General features: G+C 40.5%; 1 protein-coding gene across 2 annotated transcripts; it reads left to right on the top strand.

Annotated features, from left to right (window-relative positions):
• Positions 1–1,256: 1,256 nt before the first annotated feature.
• On the top strand, positions 1,257–17,110 carry LOC135241861 (cytoplasmic dynein 1 light intermediate chain 2-like). Of its 2 annotated transcripts, none has more exons than XM_064312601.1 (14): positions 1,257–1,376; positions 1,507–1,608; positions 2,296–2,369; positions 2,810–2,926; positions 3,615–3,845; positions 8,946–9,112; positions 11,299–11,392; positions 11,592–11,727; positions 12,105–12,216; positions 12,326–12,385; positions 13,147–13,188; positions 13,959–14,058; positions 14,524–14,646; positions 15,226–17,110. In XM_064312601.1, the coding sequence occupies exons 2-14, from the start codon at positions 1,514–1,516 to the stop codon at positions 15,240–15,242; spliced, it is 1,368 nt and encodes a 455-aa protein (XP_064168671.1). In that variant the 5' UTR covers positions 1,257–1,376; positions 1,507–1,513; the 3' UTR covers positions 15,243–17,110. The 2 variants fall into 2 exon arrangements, with proteins under 2 accessions (XP_064168671.1, XP_064168670.1); XM_064312600.1 differs by having other exon boundaries at positions 1,258–1,376; positions 15,221–17,110.
• Positions 17,111–19,722: the final 2,612 nt, after the last annotated feature.

The following is a 19,722-nucleotide window of genomic DNA, read 5'->3' as shown; positions in this document are numbered from 1 at the left end:
AGAACAGGAATCACTTAAGTGTGGCCCACCAGACTTATGACGAAAAGTAGGAGTTACCTATTTCAGTCTGTAGCAATCAACAAGTTCATCCCTCATAATCCAAAAAAACCTAAACCCTGAGCCAGCCAGAGAAAGATGGCCCTTCCCTACCGAGTCGAAAATGCCATATTTTTCTAAATTTGATGAATGCTTCTGCTAATGTTAGTGCTAAATCTCTTTTCTTCAAGTGAAGAGAAGTTGTGAAATGGTACAGTACTCTTAAAACTGTCTAAGGGAGTCACGTGTGTTTGTGTTTAATTTTTCTTCCCTGAAATCAGCTTAGAATTTTGGGAACAAATCTTGCAGTAGTCAATATATTCATCGTAAGTGCAATGTGTGTTGGATCATCATCTTGTTGAAATATCCAACCTTTTTTCCACTTCAGATTGCTTGTTGATATTAAATTACCTTCTTCCTTCCATCTGCACAATATTTCCTGTGCCACTAGCTACCACGCATTCCCAAAGCATAAAAGATCCATCCCCATGCTTGACAGTTAGCAAGGCGTTCTTTTCTTCAAATGCTTCCCCTGCTTATCTCCAAATGCATTTTTGGTGAATGTGGCCAAAGAGGTCAATTTTATCTTATCAGTCCACAGCACTTTGTTCCAAAACGTTTGTGGATAATCTAAGTGCTGTGTTGCATATGTCAGGAATTGACTGTTGTGATGACATTGCAGGAAATATTTACATTGGACAACTTTTCCATGCATATTATTTTTGTGTAACCGCTCTGGACTGGTGCGCTACTACTCTGGTGTCACCCAAAACCTTTCTTGCAGCACCTTTGCAGTAATATTTTGGTTTTGCTTTCCATACCTGACCAATCTATGAGTAGTTCTATCAATGGTTTTCTTGGTCTTCCATTTTTTAAGGATGTTTCTGACAGTTTATTCTTATAGCCGTCCACTGCTTTGTAAGAGTCATTTATCTTACATAAGTTATATTCTCATTCTTTGTAAGAGTTATAAGAACTGCTTAGGGAAGTCCATAGTTGATTTAAGCACAGCACCTTTGGAGATTGGAAGAGTCTGGAATTGTCTTCACTTCACTTGATCTAAGATCTAATGAGTCGATCAAGTGAAGAATGTCATTTTCAATATCTGAATATTTGATTGTAACGCTAGGTGTCATCATTGTTCCAGAGCCAGGGTGGCTCACTCCATGTGGTTCGGGTTTTTCTGACTGCGCGCCCAGTGGTCGGCCCTGGCCCATGCATAGGGCCCATGCATAATGACATCATTCTTCGAAAAACGGCGCGCTCAGCTGCCTGATTAACTGCCTGACAATAGTATATTTTTAAAAATCAACGTAAAATGATCTTGATGCATTTTCAAGGTAAGACAAATAAACACAAAAATATCGATCGTATTCCACATGCTCTAGGCTGGAGGGAGGGGTCTAGTACAGATGTAAATGACGCCAGGGTCCTTAGACTCCCAAGTGATGCCTCTTTTCGTGGCTGCAGAAACAAGATGGCTCCCGTGCTGGAGAAGAAGCTGCTGGGCGCAGCCGGGGCTGGCGACACCCTAGAAAACTGCAATGCAGACGAAGAAGGACAGAACTTATGGCAAGTCCAAGAAATCACAGCATGATTTCCCTGTATTAGTGTCCAAGACTTCTTTTTGGTCGTTTGAATATTCCTGCTATCTCTTATGCATCCTAACTACCGGCCGGGATATCTTCAAAATACCGCTAGCGCTCGCTAGTGGTTAGCAGACAAAGCGCTTCCACCGGTTGCTTGGTAGTTTATGTACCTGACTGCATACAACTCGTAAAGTTTTAAACACATTTGGATAACGGACTGATTTATCTGGTGATTTACGGGGTGTGAAAATGAGCCGGGTCATTTGCTTTCAGTCTGGCTCGTTCGCAAGTGTTCTAGATTGATATTTATGTTTAGCTAGCTAACTTAGCGAGTTAGCTAACCAGTTTACGATACCAGCCATGAAAATAAGCGCTGCACGATTGCATGTCAGGACATTAAACAGCGATTTGCCATTTAAGACCGTGGGATGTTCAGATGACCTCCATATTCTGCAACTAACGTTATACATATTTATTGTTGTTTTGGCAAACTTTGCGCTGTCCAGTCCATTTCTTTGAACTTGCTCGTCGGAGTATTGAGATCTGCAGTCCGCTGCCAACTTAGAGTATTTGAGCTTGAAATCTGAAGTAAGGGGCTGTACAGTTAAATATAATTTGATGTCTTATATTGCTTTATTGCGAGGTAACGTTTTCTGTGACCCCTCCCCAGGTCATCAATTCTCAGCGAAGTATCAACTAGGTCCAGTTCCAAATTACCTTCTGGAAAAAATATTTTGGTTTTAGGTAAGTGTAAGTCTCCAGTAGATTACTTCAATTAAGATGATTAAGAATTTGCTTAAATGTTTCTATGTACACTTCTGTACATTTACATAAATATTTTACTTAATTTAACTTTAATTTAACTTATTTTTGTATACATGTTAATAAGCTTAACATTTGATAGATGCCATAGTCAAGATCAACACCTCTACATAGCTATCAATAGTAGCTAATGCAACATGGATATACCAAATGGATATATGGGATAAATTAGTTGAATGAACTAAATGGTGTCAAACTTGATTTTGTTATTGTCATTTAAGCGGGCTAAAACTAAACTTGACTTCCCAGACACAAAGCTTCAGTCCCAACTGTGGGGATTTGAAGTGTCTTTAAAATGTGAAATCAAAAGAAGGTCCCTTTTTTGTAGAAAACCCACTATTTGTTGTATTCTGATCCTTCAGGAGAAGATGGCTCAGGAAAGACAACAATTATGGCAAAACTTCAAGGAGCAGAGCATAATAAGAAAGGGAGAGGACTGGAATATCTGTACTTGAGTGTCCATGATGAAGACCGAGATGGTAAGCTGAGGCTTTTGCCTGCCTCATTTCAAAAGTGGTCCAACAACCATGCTTTGTGTTTAAAATGAAAAAAAGCAACAGTGTGACTTTAGTTTTTTTTGCACTTGTTAAAAATAAATATAATGTATCAATAGACAGGGTTTCCCTTAGGAAAACAGTTAGTAGAGGGGGGAAGTGCCTCAAGTGGCTGTGGCATGACGTGGCGATCCATGGTTTTCACATGGTGTAGCCTACACTTGACCTGGTGAAAACATGACTACATAATGTTAATTTTGGTAAACAGCACACATTTATTTAATGGTTTAACATAAGATCATGGAGATAAAGTCTGAAGTTTCATAGATTTTTCTTTGCAGCGGTGTGTATGATTTCATCAGAGGCACAGCACCACCACTATTCATACCTGGGGGAAACCATCATAGATGGCTGTTTCCTTGCAAAAAAAAAACAAAAGAAAAAGATTAAGCTCTTAACTAAATAGTTTCTACATTGTATTGATCTTTGATATATTCAAAGATGGTTTTACAGTGGTGCGTATTTACTGGAGTATTGAAAATCTAGACCATTGTTTAGTGCGTTAGTGGGTATTTAAATCACCAGTCCACAGCTGTTGCCTGCAACTTCAGCACCTGATAAAAGGTTGTTTATGTAGGCCTGAATCTGGCTATGCGCTGTACTGTCTTTCCAGACCTGACACGCTGTAATGTGTGGATCTTGGATGGAGACCTTTACCACAAAGGACTGCTGAAATTTGCGGTCACAGCAGAGATGTTGCGGGACACACTGGCTGTGTTCGTTGTGGACATGTCCCGGCCGTGGTCCATCATGGAGACCTTGCAGAAGTGGGCCAGCGTCCTGCGAGACCACATTGACAAGCTGAAGATTCCGCCCGAGGAAATGAAGGAGATGGAGCAGACAAGTGAGTTCATGTGAAATAATTTAGTGCCAACCCAAGGAATCCATGCTGACTTAAAATCCACACTCACTTTTGTTGGATAAAGTTATATTTGACTGATGACATGACCAAGACCTATGACTTAGGGCTCGGTCTGGTCCAGTTGTCAGTTTGTAAAAAAATGTATTATTTTTTTAAATATATTTGGTCCTTGGGTATAGGTCACCAGATGGACTGTTGCTGACCTCATGGTTGAATTTTCCAGTGAAATATTAATTCCCCTCTGAAATAGACAGCTTTGAAAACTGTCTTTGCCTGCCTAAATTTAGGTGTATGTAGAGGTTTATGCTATGTACAGCTAAATGGTTGGATCTGGGATGTCTTAGTATGTTTGTCTTGCACTTGACTTGTCAGGGGTCTCCACAGCAATTGAAGATTTTTGGTGAAGTATTGATGGTTATGTAATGGACTCTTGGAAAAAGTGCCCTAGTGCAGAGACAGGCTGAGACCATAACCTGAGGTCCTGGCTTACTGTGATCATAAAAGATCCAGTAGTCGCGCTAGCCCATGAAATGTTGCGCCTTTGGAACACGGGACATTTCAAAATCTGTGTTTTACACTGATTCACTTGCATTCTGATAAATAGTTTTTTTGCCATAATATGCCAAATCGCTATAATAGCTAGATATGTATTTGTCATTCATAATTTTATTATGACACTTGTAACAGTAGCAGAATGAGATAAGCTACAAATAATGCTGCACCAACAATGCTGCACCCTACAAAATGTGCATCTGCTTGTGACAGGCACAACGTATTAGCCCTAATTAAGAGGAAATAACTGAATTAAAATTTGGCAGCTGAGATGTAGTCTACACACCAAAGTTTAGGGAAAAACCAACACCAGCAAGCTTAAACGCATACCATCAAGTTTCCTACTTTATAGCATCCTACGTTATGCCCTCTCTTTGGCAGAAAATCATCAGCTTCCAAAGGCTAACAATTTTTGTAACCAGATGTTTTTTTAATTTTTATTATTATTTTTTAAAATTTATATGACTACATTATAGTAACATTGCCATGGTGGGCTTGAAGAATACACATTTTTTTTATTTATTTATTTATTTATTTATTTATTTATTTATTTATATTCTGCATTTTTAACAATGTATATTCATAATAATAATATATATATGTACATTGTTAAAAATGCGGAATCCTGCATTAACATGATCTCTGAGATCTCAGGGCGTTTTTAGATCATCCTGGTATCCTAGTCAAATTCTCACAGGAAACGGGCTCTATTCTACATCTGGCTGCATAAATCATATTATGCAATACTATTGGTTATGTAATCACTTCTGTGCACTACTGCCTCTGATTCCCCAGGTTGTCACTAGAAATGAGAACTGAATTCTCAGTTGACCTTCCCAGTCATAAAAGATTTCACTCAGTGCACATTCTTTCATTTGGTTTGAGTGGGCTTGGAAATGGCATGCAGAGGGAACAACTATCACACATTACCATAGTGTGCTGTGATCCATAGTGCTATGCAGTGTGAGGCGCCTTCTAACCATTATCAGCCATACGGAATCCAGATACTGAGAATAGTGTAGATGAGCGCAGTCAAACGTTGTCTCTTGCAGTAAATGCCTTATTGTTCCTCAGATTAATTTAGACAATAACTGTGTCTTGTGAATCTGGCTTTTGTGCTCTGAATTTGAATGCTTACAAAATATAAGCCTGCAATGCTTTAGCCTATATAAAAGGGAGTCTGACTGTACTGCTTACAGAAGCTCTGAATTTGTTCCTCCAGAGAAGTAGCCTATGTGTTCAAACGGTTGAAGACAGCCTACCAAATCACAACAGATGCTTTTATTTAAACACTGAAGAGTCAAAGCTCTGACGCTGTTTTTGAGTAGGCCTATATTGTAAGTAACTAGTTATTTCACTCCATGTATGAGTTGGCTTGATGTACTTGGGCATTATTGTTCTTAAGCTGAATCAGTTGCAGGGAGCCATGGAGTGGTACATTTGCAGAAGTAGTGACGCGTGACTGTTATGTGGGAAAGCAGTTAGGGCAGGGAAGGGTAGGTCAGATGATGAGCAGGGGTGGCTAACCAGAGGCTAAGAGCAAAAAAATTGCTATGGTACTGCAAAGAGGCGCATCATGTAGTGCTTTGGCTTTTAATGACATTTGGAATCCTGTTTGAAACACCGGAATGGGTAATTAATGTAATCCATCTCTCCATCAGAACGCATTGTAACTGCTCTATGAAAATCTTCAGGAAAGTGTAACTGCTGCTGATGGATATTCCTATCACTTCTGAGAATTGTATCGTGCGGCATCAGGCAATACCCAGTCCTAGTGTTTAATGAAACTGCTCTTGCTGGCTAATGTTGGCTCATGCTGTTGAAAACATAGACATTCAAACACAGTGGCCAAATTTGATGATGAGCAATGCTGCTAATCTTCGTTATTGAGAGGCTCCAAACAGTGGCTCACAGTTCTCATCTGGCTGGGAAGAAGGCGGGGTGGGGCAGGGGTCCAGAGGTGACGTCACTGCATGCAGGAGCGATGAGACAGTACCCAGTCAGTCTTGCAGGCCATTGCATCATGGTATTCCTGAGGAATTGCAGGGAGGAGGAGTTGCACAGTGGGCAGAACTTTCTCATGCTGCTGAAATGCCTACTGAGACAGGTCTACAGCGAGGCAGGCCTCGCTCTTACTGGACAAACGTGGGAGGAGAATGTTTTCCTTTAACTTTCCTGTTAAGCTTTTAGCAGATGGTCTTATCCAGAGTGATTTGCCTAAATTGACTTTGAAAGAATACAAGTTGTGTAACTGCATGTGTAAGCTATTCAGGTTAAGTGATTTGCTCAAGGAATGCAACTGTGGTGCCCCAACCTCGCCTATGATACAGTGTGATGACTGTTGTTGCAGTTCTGTTAGTTGGACGCATTGTTACTTCTATTCTTTCAGTTTCACATCACAGAACTGAGTAGCAAAAGCTAGCTGGACCTGATTAGGAAAATTGAGTAATATGGGTTGATTTGCTTGTAAATGCCTTACTTTTATCTATAGAAATGCTGGGTTTTCCTCTGTGTGTGCTGTGCGTTTCAGTTCTGCTTATCGAATCCTGAAAATGTATTTTCAGTGGCATTCACGATGAGTGAAATGCAAAGAATTTGAATCAACTGCCAGGACCTGCTGCGCTTACATCTGCGTCGCTGGTTATGTAATATGCTATACATCAACACGCCTGTCCAGCCTAGTATATAGTACTAGGGCAGCTGGAGTAGTACAGCGAGTCTAGAGAGTATTTTAGTACGGCGGACTGGAGAAAATTCTCAAAAGTGTGGCCAGGTTTCATAAAAAGTACCAGTAAGTACAGCAAAATGTAACCACTGCACAAAAGCAATTCCATGCAAGGTAGTATGTTGAACATGGCAAAGCATTTACTGCAGCACGGCATAAAGGATTCATCGTTTTCTATGTCCCCAGTCGAGGTCATAATGCCCCAGAATCAGCTAATGCTAGTTTTACGGCATCAAACTTGTTAACAGAATGTTTGGATCTTAAGAAATCATATTAAATTGGTGAATTACGAACAGGTCTATTTTGTTTTTCAGACTCAAAATGAAACCAGTTCACATGATTTATTTCCTCCTTGGCCTACTTTGATATTTGTCTCTTTTTAGTTTTTATTCAATTGTACATTCAAAGTCAGGGATTGGCCACCCCATGTGGCTTCAGTCAGTGCAGATTAATGCAGCACACCTTTTCCTCTCCCTGTACATGCTCACACAGTGTACAATACACAGGGATCCCGCAGACAAAAGGCTGGAGCAGCCCTCTTCCTCCCCATAGATTTGACATTCTTCAGATTTCTGAGGAAGTTCAGCATTCTAAATTGCTGTGGGAACTATGACTGTGCCATGTGGAACCTCTCTACCACTGTATTTATGTCCTTTCTTCTTATCCAGTAACTGCTAGACAAAATTCCCCACCGGGCTTTGGGCCATTTGGGATGTGTTGTGTTTGCACTAGATAGATGGTTTGACTGTACCAGCTGCATGGAACTGATGTCTTGCTCTATTGAAGGGTCCGTTTATGCTGAAACAATGAGCCAGGAGGGCTGCCTGGTCCACTGCCCTCACCTCCAGCCTCCTTTGGGCCTGACCTTGTTTGGCACAGAGTTTGCCTGTGCACTTGCACACGACTGCCTTTTTATTTTTTAATAAATTTTTCTTCAAATAAATCTGTATAATCGGTAAATTAATCACATGTACTTTCTTGTAATTGGCTTGCTGTGCAAAGTAAGTAACTGAAGCCAAATTCATGACCGTCTGAGACTACACTAGCTGGAAAGGCATGTTTACATTTTCACTTCTCCCTTTGGTCTGATTTAGAAAGGCCCTCTGGTTTTGACAAACATGTTTTCAAAGAGCATAATGATTTAAGTAAGCCAGGCTGTCAGTTTTGAGCTCTCAGATCCCATTACATTGCACGTCTCACAAAAGCACCTGGCCTCTTTTTTTTTTTGTCTGAAATCTGGAAAAGTGAGTATACAACTATGCAGGTGCTGTAAGAGGATCAGTTTAACTTAATTATCTGCAGACATTTTTGTTCACAGGCCAGCTTGGACATTCTTTGATCTTGATCCACAAAGCGCTGGCGTTCGTCAGGAATGTCTAAAAATGTGCCGCCTGCTTGGTGTTACATAACCTATACATATTAATGTCAAAATCACTTTTTTGTAAATTTGAGCCATTAATCATTTACCATTATTGCTTTGCAGCTTCCACCATTGAATTTAGGGCTGTAATCATTTGCATGCTTGTCTCAGTGCTGCCATAAGAACTATAGCACTGTTTATCTGTCAGGGCTTTACAATAAGATAGTATTTATTTATATATTCATATATATTTTTACCAGTGCTGTACATTGGCTTTTTGACATTTTTTGATGCAAATTGTCTGTGTAATCTCCTTAAAACGTGGTTATATTTATTTGACAGCACATCCTAGGGAAACGGTGTTCTATTTACCTGGGGCAAATAGAAGACTAACATTGAACACCTGGCTGTGTAATATTAATGGTTCTCCCTCCCCGCTCCCCAGTGGTGACGAGCTTCCAGGAGTACACCGAGCCGGAGGAGGCGACCCCAGCCTCTCCGCAGAGACGGGCACCCGCCGGCGGGGCAGAGGACGAGGGCGTGCTGCTGCCACTGGGGGAAAACGTGCTCACACACAACCTGGGCATCCCCGTGCTAATAGTGTGCACCAAGGTGAGCAGAGCCTCCTGCCTCCTCAGCCTGCTCTTCTCTAACAGTGTCAGACTGTGAAAAAAGGTTAGCCCCGTTCCTCATTTCCTCTGTTACTGCATATGTCACCCTGAATAGTTTCAGATCTTTAAACAAGATGGAATATTAGACAAAAGGAAACTGAGTACACACAAAGCATATTTAAAAAAATGATTATTTCAGTTGTTTAATGAAAAAGGTTATCCAGCACCCATATCACCTGAAAGGTCTGAAACCATTGTGACATATGCAGTAATAGAGGAAATCAGGAAGGGGGCAAATGCTTTTCCACGGCGCTGTCCTTGTGGTTGGCGCAGATCGCGGTAATTTTGTACTCTGGGACACAGGCACACAGACCTCTTGCCTGCCTTTCAGCGCTGGGTCTTGTGATGGCAGGAGGCGTGCCTAAGGTCAGGGTGGACACAGTGAGCCTGTTCACGCTCGCTGCCTGATCATGCCTGGCCTTGTGCTGTGCCCGCGAGGCAGCGCTCAGAAGCCATGAATGCCGCTCATTATCGCGCGGTCCTGAGCCCTTCTTCACACGGCCACAGCGCAGTCACAGAAAACAGCATCAGCACCTCACATGCTGTATGTGACCGGGGTCCAGCGCATTCTCCTGCTGCACAGCCAGTTATGCTTCCCACTCCCTGCTTTGTCTGAGTGAAATCCTTTACCTGCATCAGTCTGTGTGCGAGTGGTACATCTCAAAGGGCGACACCATAGAGTAATGCTTAGTGACCTGGGTTTGCCCCTCAGGATGTAGCACTGATTCTCAGGTGGACGCTGCACTGCAGTTGTACGCTCTACTAGCAGGATAGTTCTCCCAACTTTTTTGTTCACAAAACCACAGATTTATATTGTTAGCTGAACAGCGCTATATGAGTTCATACAACTTATTTATGGTTGCTGTGCCTACAAAGATTGCTTGTCACTGAAACTGGAGTTTGTAATCCACAGAACCTAGAACCTTGAAAGTTGAGAACTTAAATTGTAATATAATTGGTTAAAAATATTGAATCTGGAGAACAAAATTTTCTCTCTGTATAAATGGATCTACAGAATATAAGCTCTGTTAGTCACTCTAGATAAGAGCATTTGCAAAATGCCTAAAAATGTGAACGTAATGCAAGCGAAAAATGTGTTCTGTTCAGGCTCTGTGGGCTTTGGTAGTTTTGAAGTGCATTTTCCCTGTAAACTGTTATTGTTAGCGTATGTGATCCTTACATATGATTGGGCAGAAATGGCTCTCGCATCATGCTTGTATTTTAATTGAGTTTGCTTTCTCTGAGTTGCACATTGATGGACTGGATGAGAGGGGCCACTTACACATTAGCAGAATAATGCCTCAGACATGTGCAGATTGTATAGTGGTTGTATTATTCGGGAGGATACCTTTAAGTAAATGGGATTTAAATTAGCAAATGGATGTCTGTATGCTGACTGCAAAGAGCATGCCCATCATCACATCCTTTAACTTACGGACAAACCCAAATTAGAAAAAAATAGTTCAGATACAGATGGACAGCAATTAAAAAATAAATAAATAAAAAACTACATCTGACCCAACGGAACACTGTACTGTGATACTTATATCTGAAATAATAGATTATTAATAGGTTGCATTTCTCTTTCATGCGTTTTGTGATCATAAAGGCCTTTACAGTATTTGATGATTGCGATTATTATGGTGTCGTGCTATTGTGGTTTTGTCCCTTAACGGAAGGGTCTGGCCTTCCCTGATTCATGCAGGGCCTGCTCAGGTGCATGCCCTGTATTGTCAAGGGTCCCACCTTGTGGTGATTGTGTGGAAGTGTGCTTCTGTGTGACGGGGTGGTGCTGTTAAGGTTTCACTGCTTCTTCCTGGTAGGAGTGACCTCACTAAGATCAGTTTGTCTTATTTGTATCATCTTTTTTCAGATTTCTATCAAGTTAAGTTATGTCACTAATGTTGTAGTTTATTAGTTTACCACTGTTGATTATGAGGTATAATCTATGTGCTGTTCTCCATGTATTATGCTATTGCAAGGCATTGATTTGTGCATGGCTATGTGTATATGCTTTGGCAATTAAAACCTGGCATTTGTAAACCCAACAGAGAAAATGGATGTTGACTATGAGTTTGAGTTGGTCTCTGTTATAGAGGCTCTTCTTTCTTGTTCCTCTTTTGCCAGTGTGACGCGGTCAGTACTTTGGAGAAGGAGCAGGACTACAAAGAGGAACACTTTGACTTCATCCAATACCACATCCGACGCTTTGGCTTACAGTGTATCCTTCTGCTCCCTGCGTGCCAGAGGCTCAGAGGGAGATGTAGAGGCAGCCATGGTAGGGCTGTAATGGGTAAAAAATAAGACGCATTATAGCCCTACCACATCTGCACCTGCATCCTCCTCATTGGCAGCCACGGTGAGTTGCGTAGGCGCACATGGACCCCTGTGCCTTCATTTCCCTTAATCCCACCCTACAGATGGAGCTGCCTTGATTTACACCTCTGTTAAAGAGGAGAAAAACCTGGACCTCATGTATAAATACATCCTGCACAAAATGTACGGCTTCCAGCTCACCTCACCTGCCTTAGTGGTGGAGAAAGATGCTGTTTTCATGTAAGTAGTCGCCTGGACATCCATTCTTGGAAATCTGTATTTGTTGAGGACAAATATTGACTGAATCCAGACCATAGTCAGGCTGTGAATTCTACATTGGATATGAACTGGACTGGCACAATGAAATGCAAGTTCTAGTTTATTCCTTTGCAAACAGTTTGGCAAGACAGACACGCTTTGCACGTTTCTTTTTAAGTCAGTGTTAACAAATTGTGCCAATGCAGGCATGGGGGCTTTGTCTTTTAGCTCCGAACGTAACCAATTTCAAGCTTGTGAGATGATAAACCTCCCTGCTGTAGTTTTCTGTGTGTGCTCTGCAGATATTAAAATTTATGTGCTGATTGCATATTGTACATTTATACTCCATTCTCCTATAGCCCGTCTGGTTGGGACAACGAGAAGAAAATAGCAATCTTGCACGAAAATTTCCTATCGGTTAAAGCAGAGGATCCTTTTGAAGACTTTATCTTGAAGCCTCCTGTACGAAAGGTAAGGGGTGTTGTTGGTATGTAAAGGATGATTTTTTACATTGCTACATTGCTACATGTAGATTCTAACAAGATCTTTTCTCTCTCTGTCCCTTTCTCTGTAAACACAGCTGGTTCATGATAAGGAAGTGAGTGCGGAGGATGAGCAGGTTTTCCTCATGAAGCAACAGGTAAGAGAAGAGTCTTATAAAATCTCTGTATTTTTGGACACGGGCAGACTGATTTAAAGTAGAAGCCATTCACAACAACCTAATAAAATTCCCATCAAACAAACAACAGTGTTTTTGTAGCATTATAAATGAATCCAAGAACAATGGGGAGTTCTCGTTCTCATCCTGTGAAGATTGGATGGGATAAAGTGGAGCCGTTTGCACCCTTATTAGTTTTATTCTGTCAGGATTTCTAGCCTGTTTACATAAAGCTGCCAGGTGAGAAGACAGGTCCCGCTGGAGTTCTTATTCTGGGAAAAACCCTTTTATCAGGCCACATGGGCTTTCTGGCCTTGGGCCTTTTTAGCATGTGTGGTTTGTAATCTCTTATGTTTCTGACCTTTACTATTAGAGCTAGCCAATTAGAGGTCTGAGATGATGCTGCTGAAACGCTTGCTTGGTTTCAGTAAGAATTCACTGTGAACATTTGAGTTTTAGATGGGTATGGCAATCAGAATTAATGATGACATGGAATTATCACTGTAAGCACAACATCTGGTTTTATGCTTTCAGTTATTTTTTTTAGGAAGTCCTTTCTCTCGCTTCCTGTGTAGTCTTTTGTGAACTGTAGGCGTGGTTAGCCCAGCTGTGAGCATATACATTTCTCACAAAAAATGAGGTTATGAGTGCTTTGCCTTAGAAGGCAATGTTTTGATCACATTGGTCATGATAATTATGTGCTACTGGGTCCTAATGTTTCCTTTTAACACATTCTCTCGTAGTCGTTGTTATCCAAGCAGCCGGCCACGCCCACTAGAGCCACAGTAAGTATAACCGAATACACCTTCATATTGTTGGGTTGAAAAGGAAATTCCACCCTTGATTGTAATATGGAGGAAATCCAGTCAGGATAACACTTCACACTAGATCTAATTATGAGTCTTTTTTCTGCATAAAGATCATGCTTGCTGATAATGTAAAAGCATTATTCACAGCTATCCTTTATACCCCCTCCAGAGAGACTGAGCAGACCCCTGCATTACTAAAAAAGTAAAACTACATTTCCCACCGTCGAGCTGCACACTCTTTTTATGCCTTTTGCTCAAGGCCTGTAGGAGCTGGAAGATTTGTATTACTGTTTCACTCCCTTATTGTATAGAGTGTATCAAGGAATGTTGAATGGAACAACATATCATTTTGTATAACCTGTATAATAAAATGTAATAATTATGCAACTCCTGTTAACCCTTCAATACCTTAAAAGAGAATGTGTGACATCAGCTCAAAGTTTACATCAACTGTTTCAATAATTGTTTCAGCGACTGCGCAGTTGGACCACTAAACAGCTTATGTCACTACGCTCTCCTTAATGTCATTAATACATACATGTGCTTTTGGGCCTCAGTGAATTTTACTGTGATTATTGTGCTGTAATTATTTTACTGGTGTATGCCTCTCTGAAAACATGCAGTGATTAATTCCAGTGATGTCAGCGTTGAAAGCAGTAGAACTGATGATGGCATCATGGCCGCGTTATCTTTTTGAAAGGTGAAAGGTGTACTGTGTGGTAAAGCGCTTTCTGTTTGCATTCTAGGAGTCTCCTGCCCGAACCACATCTGGATCTCCTCGACCTTCCAATGTCGCCAGCGTTTCGCCCATGACTGCTGTCAAAAAACCAGACCCCAACTTGAAAGGTAGTCTCTCCTCTGCTCTTTCCTGAGTGTGTAAATAAGCGGGGACTTGGGAGAATGAAGAGACCGCAATATAGTGTCACATGCTTTGAATTTAACTGGGCTCATGTGGACTGTGTGACTGACCCCAGCTCAAAGGAGTCTCACACTTTGGAATCAGTTGTTTTATTGATGTATATACACTACCACTCTTTGGGTTCCTTCATGCTTCCGTTGTCCTAGATTGTTAAAAAATATTGACATGTTCCTTGTTTTTGAACTTAGTGTGCTGGCTGGCTGCTGTCCGGTGATACGCCCTAATACGCAACTTTCAGTAACAGCTGAAATCCCCACCCTAGTTAGCATAAATCAGTTCATGAAGCAGTGTCTCGGTAATGGACAATAGATGAAATTTAAATCTTTTGTACAAAACCACCTTTCATGATTTTGTATTCCTGAACTTGAGGTGTCCTCGCATTTGTCTTTCAGGGGCTGCGGCAAACGAGGGGGTCTTGGCCAACTTCTTTAACAGCCTGTTGAGTAAAAAGACGGGGTCCCCGGGGAGTCCTAATTCTGGAGGAGCAGGGGTACAAGGCTCATCCAAGAAAGCAGGTATGAGCCCAGCCAGGCTTGCTCTTCGAGGCCCCTACGTTTTACTAACCGCTTTCTTTAGTAGTCTTTGGACCGCACTCTTGGCTGAAGGTTCAAACCCAGGGCCTGGTGAGCATGCTCGACTGGTCTGCAAGGCAAGTGCTCCAGTCCTCCAGTCTGAGAATTAATGAGTTTGCATAGACCAGCTGGTGAACTATTTTCACTCCATTACTGGCCCTGCCTCAAGTGGGCCCCTAATAATTCAGGGCTTACATTTCCTTGTCTGTTTCTCCTCTCTTTCAGTCCGACATTACAGCTTGAACATAATGAAGACCTCACATAGTCATTGTCTGCACAGAATAGGCCCCATCTATTTCTGCAAACAGTGATAGTCACACATAACTAGGACCAACTGCATGCTGTTTCAGTGTCATGTCTGTGGATGCAAGTATCATTCATTTGGCTGTATTCTGCTTGTGCTTAAGCATGGGAATTGCATGTTGGATGGTAACAGGAGAGGAGAGGATCAGGGAGGTCTTTGACCCCCACAGAAGCTACAGGAAATTACTTTTTATTTGTTTGTATTCTTTTTAAGGGCAGAAGCCGGTTTTGACTGACGTCCAAGCGGAGTTGGACCGAATGACTCGCAAATCAGACTCCACGGTAACGGCCAACAGCACATCGTCGACGGAGAGTGAGGCATGAACACACCCCGCAGCAGCATCCATTTTAAACACCATTTAAAAAAAAAAATGCTCGCACTCACTCACACATGTAAGAAAGATATGTGACCAAATTCCCAATGCATGTCTGTCAGTCGCAGACCATAGTTCTGTCTGATGTGGAGACACGCCAGCAGGTATATTTTTGCTATGGTTGTGATGGGACGGTGAGGAGGACGCTGGGGGGAAAGAAAAGGCACAACCTGGTGATTTGGAAGGCATGGCTGATTATGCAAGGCCTGTACACTCCCTGGAAGGCAGCCCAGTCTCCACCTCTCAGAGCTCCAGTTTAGCTTGGGAAGCATTTCTGCCTTCTTCCTGCATCCTGCGGACCAGAGAAGTGCTGTGGGGTTTTTTATGGATCCTGTGGAAGTAAAGCAAAATCGCAGCTGCTGCGAATGAAATGAAACCTGAAACAAATATATTTGGCGCAAACAAAAGTACTTGCAGAAATATGTAGTGTGTAAAAAGGTAGATATATCATGATACTGTTGTATTTATATATAAATCCAGCCTTTTTATTTTTTACATTTTCTCACTAAAATGCTTTAAATGAAAAGGTGTCTTGCTACTTGACTAATGTTAAACTCCACTGACGTCATGACACTAATGTGACAAGGAAATTAATTGGCTCATGGAATATGGAAGAAACGCTGTGTGTAAGACATTGGCAAAAAAAAAAAGGATTCTGTAAATGCTAGTAAAATGCATTATGAACTTTGGTTGTTCTGTATAGAACGCATTTATTTTAACAAAATTATGAAAAAATATTTCTTAAAAAAATAAAGCATCATCTGATTTTGTCAAGTTAAGGCTGCATTAAGGCTACTCTTTTGGCTACAGGTATGTAAGCAGGTGAGACCTACCATATCTCCAAGTGCCTGACGTGGTGTACTGTGTGTATCAGAGTACAGCTGCTTATCTCCAGAACAAGAAATGCACTGTAGTACAAAATGGTAAAAGATTTTTTTCTGAGTTCTGTTAAAAAAAGAATTTATATTATTTAAATATTTTGTATTACAATTCTGTGGGTCTTTGATTATTTTTATGAAGAAATTTTCCTTACTGCTGTGGCCAAGATTAAATTGTTCAATTGAGCAATCAGACGCATGCCTTCTTTTTTAAAAAAATGGTTGAGTTACCTTAAATGGTTGTTTAACTGCACATTTTAAAAAGCTCTCTTAACATTAGAAGAGATTTGCCCCTTTTGAGCACACTGGATCTCAGTTAATCTCATTAGTGGCCAATCGAAAGTTGCTTTTATGGTTTAATTTGAATAATCGTATGCATTGCATGGATGAAATGTTACAGAAATGATATAAAACTGCTTTTAGCTCTCCATTTTTAAAAATGGAATACCGTGTGGCAGTTGATATTAAACATTCCTCATACTCTATCTAAATTATGCACTTAAAGCAGAACTGTGTCCCATAAGGGGAAAGTGTTTTTATGTGTAGATTGCTGGTTTTGGTAATGATTTGATCTGCTTTAGAAGACAGATGCTGTGATTCTTCTTTGCTTCTCCTTTTGTCACTCGATCTCCCATCATCAGAACTGGTTATTTAGATCTCTGCATTGCCCCAGACTACAGCATGTAGGCAAATGTTACTTTAAAATGCATTTTAATTTTAATTATCCTTTGTAGCTAAAATTGCTCTTAGGTTGCCAATTTTGTTGAAAGGGTATGCAGTGTCAAAACTTGAAGACTGTATTTTGATATTGAACAAATAAAATGTTTTTTTAGGTTATTCTTCCATAAATTACACTAATTAATTTATGTGTGCGCCCTTGACGTGATTGTACACATATCCAGCTCCCACCCTAATTTGGCATGTTGAATTATTTGCAACCGCTGTCGTGTTCATGTGCTAACCCCATCGCAGACTACAGCTATGTTCACAGAGTGGAAGAAGAGGAAGACAGGAAGCGCTTTTTTATGTGGCTTTAACATGTAGTCCATGGGCACTTGATTGACCAGCGTGTGTTGCTGGATATTGATGAAACACGGACTTCTAACCAACTGAACCATCCCGTTCCCTAATCACCAATTGCACGCCGCTCAATAGAACTACCGACCACTGTTTGTAGTCAGCACTGTCCAGATTCAATTCACCTTAACTGATAGAGCCACCCAGCAGCCCCTATCCTGCATTTTTAATGATGCCATCATTGAATATGACAATAAAGCAGCCAAGTGCTATTAAAATAAATAGCTAAAATGAAAATGCTGAGAATTAGAACCTGGTACCAAAGATGCAGAATCACTATATTCTGTGTAGGAGAGCATCCTTTCTGTTCTGAGGTGTAAAGGTGTAAAAATACTAGCCTGTTCCTTAAGTGTATCATTTCAGAATGTATGGTAGTTACTGAAATGGTGCATTTACTCTATCTGGCAGGAAGTGGTATTTTTTATTTTTTTATTTTTATTTTTTTGAAGAGATACCTCCAGAACATGAGTTGTGAAAAGTGCTTTCTATGGCATGAACTGGTCAGCTGTACCAAAAAGGGACAAAAAAACAACTGGACCTATGATTCTGACACTTATGCTTACCAGTGTTGCTGATCATAACATCTATTAAGTTGGAACCACAATTTTTGGAACCAGTTCATTATCTAAAAATGAAATATCTTGAGAAAACACTGCAGATGTCTTTTCTGAAGCATATATACATTCATGGGTGTGTGTAAATTTGTGTTTATACCAACACACACGGACACCGTATTGCTTATATTAATTCATACTGTATTGATCATTTTTTATTTACCATTAAAGCTTTAAGTTATTATAAAAATGTTTTTGATTTGAATATTACCTCCGATGTTTATCGCTTAAAACTGCATCACACAGAGATTTTCAACAGAATAGGGTTCACCACTGTGGCAGTATGTTCATAACAGGAATATGGAACAGGCTCATGTGCACTATGGCTGATTGGATACCCTTTTTACTGTGTAAGGTTTCAGTGCAGGCCTTAGTGCTGAAACCAACTTCTGCAACCTTGTTCAAACCAGAGCTCACATGGATGAGGTGAGCATAGTCACAGGAGTAATCAAAGATGGGTTTTGTTATGCTCCTTTTTTGTAGCATCACTGATAATAAATCTGTTTGTTGCAACCATTTGTTTCACTGTCTTCATCTGAAAGGGAAGCATTGGCATAAATGTTAGTCATGTTGTCAGTACATAACTTGTTTTTGCACATATGCTTGCATGCAAAGATGCAGCTAGGTGTGTGTGTGTGTCTGTCTGTGTGTGTACTTGGTGTGCTCTAATTGAGCTGCTTCTGACTAGTCTAAAGCTCAGTCTCTTTATGCCTGGCAGATCATTTAAATGTTTGATTTTTTTGTTATGGATTTTTTTTTTTTTTTTTTGCATGATAATTTTCCTGGTGTATACTTATATTTAGGAGTGACTGCGGTGTATTGCTGTTGTCGGAGTCATTCTTTTCACTGCTGTACTCAAACCATTTTCTGCAGGGTTGGGCATAACGTTTCCATATAGCTTGGTCCAAGATTAATTTACAACTTAAAACTGCATTCGCTTGATATACAGTTTATTGCAAAAGTATTGGGGCAGTGACACATTTTTGTTGTTTTTCATCTGTGTTGCAGCCCATTGGATTTTAAATTAAACAATGAATATGAGGTTAAAGTGCAGCAAAATTTTAATGATCAGATTTTACATTTTGCTTAATGTTAGATTTGTGCATAATCGATATAATGAAAAACATTTGGAAATGTTCAGTTACATTAAGCTGAATGCGACTTTTTACCATTACCATTTTTACATACAGGCTTACAAATAAATAGCAGAAAAACATTCCGTCCTTTTATGCAGATACCAAAGGACACTGTGAACATGAAAGACTGAGTGAATGTTGTGGACATAGCCTATTCGTCTGAATTACACCAAACGCAGTATGTCGCCTTGTGCAATTTTGTGTTTAGCGCCACTAAAGAGATCAAAACGTGTATTCCCAATAAATCCATACTTCAACCATAATTGAATGTCATTTTAGGAGAATTTGAGTTTGATCTTCTATTTATAGCCTAATTATATGTCTTTGTGCTGAGTGTTACTTTCTTTTTGTTATTGAAAATTGTTATAACTTGGAATTTATTTTATTGATGAACGATGAAGTCTTGGAACGATACCTTAGCTTACACATCCTCACGTGATACAATTTAGGGAAACATGCTAGCTTGCCGTTTTTCAAATATGATTGTTGAGACAAGAGTTCTCACTGCTATTCTGTCTGAAATACATTGAGGATTGTGTGCACGTTCAAATGACCACGTGTGTAGGCTACATTTCCCCTTACTCAGAAATGTTTTAGGTCCCTCGGCCACTGTAGGCGCGTGGTACGTAGCCTGTGC

Source organism: Anguilla rostrata, chromosome 16 (assembly GCF_018555375.3).
Source record: "Anguilla rostrata isolate EN2019 chromosome 16, ASM1855537v3, whole genome shotgun sequence".
In the NCBI taxonomy this organism is placed as follows: Eukaryota; Metazoa; Chordata; class Actinopteri; order Anguilliformes; family Anguillidae; genus Anguilla; species Anguilla rostrata.
Note: the sequence above shows the minus strand (reverse complement) of the source record. Positions and strands in the feature narration are given on the sequence as shown.

Bases quoted from the DNA above. Each gene is read 5' to 3' on its own strand.
- LOC135241861 (XM_064312600.1), top strand. From the start codon at position 1,514: ATGGCTCCCGTGCTGGAGAAGAAGCTGCTGGGCGCAGCCGGGGCTGGC. The intron at 2,370-2,809 runs GTAAGTGTAAGT...CTGATCCTTCAG, and splicing joins AAAAAATATTTTGGTTTTAG to GAGAAGATGGCTCAGGAAAG. The intron at 3,846-8,945 runs GTGAGTTCATGT...CCCGCTCCCCAG, and splicing joins GAAGGAGATGGAGCAGACAA to TGGTGACGAGCTTCCAGGAG.